Below are 7,614 nucleotides of genomic sequence, written 5' to 3'. Positions count from 1 at the left end.
AAATTTCCAGATTTACAGCAAAATGTATGAGCTAAAATTTAAAAAGTGTACATTCTTCATTCTTTAGTTTCTTCTATACTTTTTTTTTTTTTTTAACCTATCCTTCAAAACTGAGCACTGGGTATTTTTAACATAAGCCATGTCATATTTACAGTTTATGCTTCAGGAATAAACAAAATCCATGATATTTCAGTAACTCATAGCATATTTATAAAATGAAAAGCTCTCTATCAAAATACACTTTTCACTGGGAAAAATAAATAAAATAGACAAACGGATCTACACAAAGTAAACATTAACTTTGGTAGATTTCAGTGTAGTTCATAACAAGCATATTTGCCCTTATTCCCCCAGAGCTGCTCAACTACCAAGAATTTTAAAAAAATTTTTAACTAAGATTTTATTAGGTTGACATTTGTTTCTCATTCCACGTCATCTTCAGCCAAGCTCTGAGCACTTACAATTCTCTGACTAATTGTTGGGAGCTTAGTCAGAAGCATCTGGAACACTGGTGGTGGAAGAGTTTGCCGTAAGACCTGCAGTAACTGCTGAGGCTGTCCACACACAGCAATTGCATTCGTCGGATGGTCTATTCCCTTCTCATATTCACCTTGAGCTAGTAATTCTTCACCAAGTTGTATTTCATCAAGGAAGAATTTCTGAACAGCTTCAGCATCTTTAGGGTCAGGTAACTTGGAAAGCCCAGCTCTCTCCTTGGCAAGCTTCTGTTTCTTTCTTCGTTCTCGAAGCCTGTTCTTAAAGTTGGGGTCACTTCGTCTTTTGTGGTCGAAGTAGTTGCAGTACCTGACAAAAAGGGCCGCACATACACCGGCGGCGATGGCACTGCTCCGACCCACCATCTTCTCTACAACGCGGAGTGTGAGTGATGGCGGCAGGGACCGCGAAGGAGCCGTGGGCCACAAACCCTCAGAGCGAGGGTGCAGCTCACAGCCGACGCCCGCAGGCCAGGGACTCCGAAAAGCTAGCTATTTTTTTTTTTAATGGTTTTCTTCATATCTCTACCTTTCCTTCTCCTTCCCTCCCACCCTCACTTCCTCCCTCCCTCCCTCTTCTTCCTAGACAAGGTCTTGTTCTGTTGCCCAGGCTGGAGTGCAATGGGGAGATCATAGCTCACAGCTTCCAACTCCTGGGTTCAAGCGTGCCTCCTGCCTCAACCTCCCAGGTAGCTAGGACTATAGGTGTGAGCCACTGAAAGCACCTTTGCAAAAATTATAGCAGTGAGAAAATTTTAGCCGTGGGAGAGATCTGCTATAGCCAACCTCCCTGCTCTTGCCTTTAGCTTTCAAGTTGCCTTAATTATACCTGTGCTTAGGCCCAGCTAACTCTGAAAGACATTTAGTTTATAGTTTAAATGGTAGTAGCCCTTCCCCAAAACGCAACTGCCTTTGTAAAGCTAATGAAAGGCCACCAGGCTGGGGGAAGAGGAGCCTGAACTCTGCTAAGGTGTAGACATAAAGGATTGCTAGCCATTATTCTAGAGGTCACAGATATGCAACTTCCCTGATTACTCCCGCAAAAACATCACTATTGTAGATTGGCCTTTTGAGATACCTTTTCAAGTTCTTTGCATGTCTGACACCTGTGGCTCCACCTGGACCCCCCCCTCCCCCGCTCAGTCAATGGCTCCACTGTTCCTGTGACACCACACAGGAGCGACCCAGTGTAAGAAGAGGCTTCAACTCCCTATGAATTTATCTCTGACCCAGACAATCAGCAGCAAGCACCCATTACCTAGCCACCCCCACTCCTTCCCCAAAACTGCCTTTGGAAAACTCCTAACCTAGGAGCCTTTGATGAGATTGACTTGAGTAATGACTCTGTCTCCCAAGTGCCCTGGCTGGCCTCATGTCTATTAAACTCTTTCTTCACTGCAATGCCATGATCTTTGTTTGTACAGTGGGCAGGAAGAACCCATTGGTAGTTATACCACCACATCCACCTAATTTTAAAATTTTATGTAAGACAGCATCTCACCACATTGCCTGGGATGAACTTGAACTCCTGGCCTCAGGTGATCCCCCTGCCTCAGCTTCAGGCAGGGCTGCAGTCTCATCTGAAGACCTGACTGGGGCTGGATCCATTTAAAAGCTCACTCACAACAGTTGCTGGCAAGATTCAGTTCACTGTGGGCTGTTGTTACTATCTGGTTCCTTGCTATGTGGGCCTCTCCAAAGGGCAGCTTACAACTTGGCAGCTTACTTCTCTTAGAACGAGCAAGCAAGACAGAAACCAGAGTCTTTGCAATGTCATGAAAGTAACATTCCATCACTTTGGGAGATTACAGGTATGAGCCACTGTGCCCAGCCTCTACTAGTTCTTGATTTAGCAGGCTGAGATATTTAAGGTACACAGCTGACTATGTGACCCCCCAACTGAAACTGATGGCTGCCCTTTGGAATAAGGTCAAACTCCTTAACAGGGCTAACCAGACCTGCATCTTCTGACATTTCCACCATGCTTATCTACTTTATTGTTTTCTTTTCTTTATTCATGTACATTTTGAATTTTTACATCTTTAGAATACCCATCTCCTGGCATTTGTACCATATATATTATCCCCTCCTCTGGATAGTGGGCTGGATGTTAATGACTTGCTTCTATGGACTAAATTTGTCCAAAGGGATGGAATGTTACTTTCATGACATTGCAAAGACTCTGGTTTCTGTCTTGCTTGCTCGTTCTAAGAGAAGTAAGCTGCCAAGTTGTAAGCTGCCCTTTGGAGAGGCCCACATAGCAAGGAACTGGATAGTAACAACAGCCCATAGTGAACTGAATCTTGCCAGCAACTGTTGTGAGTGAGCTTTTAAATGGATCCAGCCCCAGTGAGGTCTTCAGATGAGACTGCAGCCCTGCCTGACACGTTCATTGCCACTTTGTAAGAGACCTTGAGTCATAGGACCTGGCTCAGCCCAGAATACTGCCCTGCAGAAACTGCAAGATGATAAATATTTGTTGTTCTCAGCCAGTAAATGTTTAGTAATTTGCTATACAGCAATAGATAACTAATGTCACTATTATGCCATATTGTTTTCCATTTAGTCACAGAGTTGTTTTTTTTTTTTTTTTGAGACGGAGTTTCGCTCTTGTTACCCAGGCTGGAGTGCAATGGCGCGATGGCTCACCGCAACCTCTGCCTCCCGGGTTCAGGCAATTCTCCTGCCCCAGCCTCCTGAGTAGCTGGGATTACAGGCACGCGCCACCATGCCCAGCTGATTTTTTGTATTTTTAGTAGAGATGGGGTTTCACCATGTTGACCAGGATGGTCTCGATCTCTTGACCTCATGATCCACCCGCCTCGGCCTCCCACAGTGCTGGGATTACAGGCTTGAGCCACCACGCCCGGCCTAGTCACAGAGTTTAAAAAATTTAATATTCTTCTTTTTATTTTTTTGAGATGGAGTCTTGGTCTGTGGCCCAGGCTGGAGTGCAGTGGCATGATTTTGGCTCACTATAACCTCCACCTCCAGGGTTCAAGTAATTCTAAAGCCTCAGCCTCCTGAGTAGCTGAGATTATAGGTGCATGTCACAATGCCCAGCTAATTTTTGTATTTTTTAGTAAAGACAGGGTTTTGCCATGTTGGCCAGGCTGATCTTGAACTCCTGACCTTAGGTGATCTGCCAGCCTCAGCTTCCCAGTGTTGGGATTATAGGCATGAGCCACCACGCCCAACCTAAACATTTAATCTTCTTAACTCCTCTTTCCTGTACCCGTCAAAAGCTGTGTTTACAGATTGGGTGTTCCTTCCACATCTGTTCCCATGCTCATATAACCATATACAAAATGCTAAACAGATGAGAGACTTATTAAGCCATTCATTATTTATTCTTGAACAGTGTCCTCTGGCTTCATTTCAGACTCAGAGACCAAGAGTACCCTCAATGTCTGTCAGTTATAGCTGTGCTCTCCTCCCTGCCAAAAGGAAACCTTAAAAGTCGTGTGGTTTACAAGAGCAATTAGCAGCAGCTGGCCAGAGCAGCAGAAATATACACTCTTCTATTAATTTCCACGAGAGTCTGGGACTGTGCTTTAGGGTCCTAAAAAACACAGACAGCGCTGGACAATCGAATATACACCACTCCGAAAACACATGTCTTCCGCACTGCGTTCTGCACAATGGGACTGCAAAGTGAAAATGCTTTTATTGTCTCTCTACAGGCAAATGGGTATTGTTCTTCCAAGATGCCATTGTCAAAGAATCTCTGGATTCCTTTGAGAATCGCCTTCCATAGACTGTTTCCATGAAGTGTAAGGGCACTGAGCTTAGTCCTCAGGTCAATCTAATATTTTATCCTTCTTTGAACCCCATTCCCTTAGTGGATGACGCTTCTCTGCTCTGACTAAAACATCCTCTCCTCCAGGTGGTCCTGCAGGAAGGCAAGTTCTACTTTTCTTTTTCTTTTCTTTCTCTTTTTTTTTTTTGAAACAGTGAAGTAGGAAAGACTGCAAACAAACTTCTTGAACACTGAACTGGGAAGGCAGTGGTGATTTATTCAGCCAGGAGCTACAGCCGGTGAAAATACCTTGACAGCCAAGCTCCCCAACTAGAAAATCCTGTCCTCCAACTTTCTTTTTTTTTTTTAGAGATGGGGTCTCGATATGTTGCCCAGGCTGGAGTGCAGTGGCTATTCACAGGCGCGATCCCACTACTGAATCAGCATGGGAGTTTTGACCTGCTCTGTTTCTGACCTGGGCCGGTTCACCCCTCTTTAGGAAACCTGGTGGTCCCCTGCTCCTGGGAGGTCACCATATTGATGCCGAACTTAGTGCGGACACCCAATTGGCATAGCGCACTGCAGCCCAGAACTCCTGGGCTCAAGCGATCCTCCCACCTCAGCCTCCCGAGTAGCTGGGGCTACAGGCGCGCGCCACCGTGCCCGGCTCCTGTCCCCTTTTAAAGGCTCACAATCTTAGAAATTACACGTGAAAAGGTCTCGATCCATGAAGTAGGAGCGTGGTACGTGACTTAGGTGGAGGTCTGATCATGTTTAAGCAAAAAGAATGCCTTCCAGAAAGATTCCTCCATACCATGCCTGCTACCTATGGGGTGCAATTAAGGGTTTTACCTCTCCTATTGAAATGCAATGCAGAACGCTGGGGGAAGTGGTCTAGAAGTTAAGAAGATGAAGGGTGATTAAGGGTCTGCTTCCTCAACAGGGTCTGGCTCTGTTGCCCAGGCAGGAGTACAGTGGTGCGATCTCGGCTCACATGTATTACAGGCATGTGCCACCAAACCCGGCTAATTTTTGTATTTTTAGTAGAGATGGAGTTTCACCATGTTGGTCAGGGTGGTCTCAAACTCCTGACCTCATGATCTGTCCCCCTCAGCCTCCCAAAGTGCTGGGATTACAGGCGTGAGGTACCGCACCTGGCCTAATTAAAGAAAATTTTTTTGTAGAGATAGAGGTTCACCATGTTGCCCAGACAGGTCTTGAGCTCTTGGACTCAAGTGATCCGCCTGCTTCAGCCTCCTGAAGTGCTGGAATTACAGGCATGAGCCACCGCGCCTGGCCAAGTTCTACTGTTTCTGCTGCTTGCTGCCAGGGCTCTTTCTTCACCTTGGGGGCCACTTGTCATAAAGAACTATAATCATGCAGATCCCTTTTTCCCACTGATACACTAGGAGCTCTGCGAGGGCAAGAACTTTGCCTTACTTACTGCTGCGTCCCTGGGAACTGGTCTCAGCAGTAAGCACTGATAAATAATTGTGCAAAGAATGAGCTGGACGTGGTGGCTCATGCCTGTAATCCCAGCACTTTGGGAGGCTGAGGCAGGCAGATCACTTGAGGTCAGGAGTTCGAGACCAGCCTGACCAACATGGTGAAACCCTGTCTCTACGAAAAGTACAACAATTAGCCGGGCATGCTGGCAGGCATTTGTAATCCCAGCTACTCAGGAGTCAGAGGCAGGAGAATCACTTGAACCCTGGAGGCAGAGGTTGTAGTCAGCTGAGATTGCGGCACTGCACTCCCACCCAGGCAACAGAGGGAGACTCCATTTAAAAAAAAAGAAAAAGAATAAATTGGCTGTAAAACTCTGCTGCTTGTTTGCAAAAATCAGATCCATCCTCAAAGGACCAAAATTTGTCACCCTTGATGAAGGTTAACAGTGAAGATTTACTAGAATTTGCTGAGGGTCAAACATTGGGCCTTTATTTTATTTTATTTTATTTTTTTGAGATGGAGTTTCACTCTTGTTGCCCAGGCTGGAGTGCAGTGGCATGATCTCAGCTCATTGCAACCTCTGCCTCCTGGGTTGAAGCGATTCTTGTGCCTTAGCCTTCCAAGTAGCTTGGATTACAGGCACCTGCCACCATGCCCAGCTAATTTTTTGTATTTGTAGTAGAGACAGGGTTTCGCCACGTTGCCCAGGCTGGTCTTGAACTCCTGACCTCAGGTGATCCACCTGCCTTGGCCTCCCAAAGTGCTGGGATAACAGGGGTGAACCACTGTGCCTGGCCAACACCGGGCCTTTAAAATTGCATTATTTCATTCAATCCTTGCCACCATCCTAGGGCCTGGATACTATCATCCCCATTCTGCAGATGAGGAAATTGAGTCTCAGAATAATGAAATAACTTGCCCAAAGTCACAAAGTTTGGAGGCTGTTCAACCCAAAGTGCAACTGTTTAACCATTATGTTATACCCTTTTTTCTTTCTTTATATATCATTGTTAATAGTTTTTTAAAAAAATGTTTTAGAAATGTACAAAGAAGAAAATGTCGATCATTCATATTTCCAAGAAGCAGATTAATAACTGATGGCCAGATTTCCCTCCAGCTTCCTCTTTTTTTACATTTCTACACCCGCCTTTGCTGAGAACAGAGGAATGAGCTGAAGGGCCCCAAATCCATTTCTTTTTGTTTTATTTATTTATTTGTTTATTTTGAGATAGTCTCACTCTGTCTCCCAGGCTAAAGTGCAGTGGCGCAATCTCAGCTCACTGTAACCTCCGCCTCCTGGGTTCAAGCAATTCTCCTGTCTCAGCCTCCCAAGTAGCTGGAATTATAGGCATGCACCACCATGCCTGGCTGAATTAGTAGAGTCAGGCTTTTGCCACGTTGGAGAGGCTGGTCTTGAACTCCTGACCTCAAGTCAGGAGTGATCCACCTGCCTCGGCCTCCCAAAGTGTTAGGATTGTAAGTGTGAGCCACTGTGCCCAGCCTGTTGTTGTTTTAGAGATAGGATTTTACTCTGCTGCTCAGACTAGAATGCAGTGGTGCAGTCATGGCCCACTGTGGCCCTGAACTCCTGGGCTCAAGACATCTGTCTGCTTCAGCCTCCTGAGTAGCTGGGACCATAGCCTTGCACCATAAGACCAGGCTATTTATTTTATTTTATTATTTGTAGATACAGAATCTTGCTATGTTTACTTGGCTGGTCTTGAATTCCTGACCTCAAGAGATCCTCCTACCTCAGCCTCCTACGGTGTTGGGATTACAGGTGTGAGCCACCGTGCTTGGCCACCAAAACCATCTCTAAAGAAACGTAGGCCAGGCATGGTGGTTCACACCTCTTTGGGAGGCCGAGGCAGGTGCATCATGAGGTCAAGAGTTCAAGACCAGACTGGCCAAGATGATGAAACCCCGTCTCTA

General features: G+C 45.8%; 1 protein-coding gene across 1 annotated transcript; it reads right to left on the bottom strand.

The window, feature by feature from the left end:
• Positions 1-59: 59 nt before the first annotated feature.
• Positions 60-982, bottom strand: LOC108287831 (mitochondrial import receptor subunit TOM20 homolog). The gene has a single exon (XM_017506457.2). It carries the CDS (start codon positions 858-860, stop codon positions 423-425), a length of 438 nt encoding a protein of 145 aa, XP_017361946.1. The 5' UTR covers positions 861-982; the 3' UTR covers positions 60-422.
• Positions 983-7,614: the final 6,632 nt, after the last annotated feature.

Source organism: Cebus imitator, unplaced genomic scaffold (genome assembly GCF_001604975.1).
Source record: "Cebus imitator isolate Cc_AM_T3 unplaced genomic scaffold, Cebus_imitator-1.0 Scaffold15, whole genome shotgun sequence".
NCBI classification, from domain to species: Eukaryota; Metazoa; Chordata; class Mammalia; order Primates; family Cebidae; genus Cebus; species Cebus imitator.
The sequence above is the reverse complement of the archived record's forward strand: the minus strand, read 5'-3'. Positions and strand labels throughout refer to the sequence as shown.

Bases quoted from the DNA above. Each gene is read 5' to 3' on its own strand.
- LOC108287831 (XM_017506457.2), bottom strand. From the start codon at position 860: ATGGTGGGTCGGAGCAGTGCCATCGCCGCCGGTGTATGTGCGGCCCTT.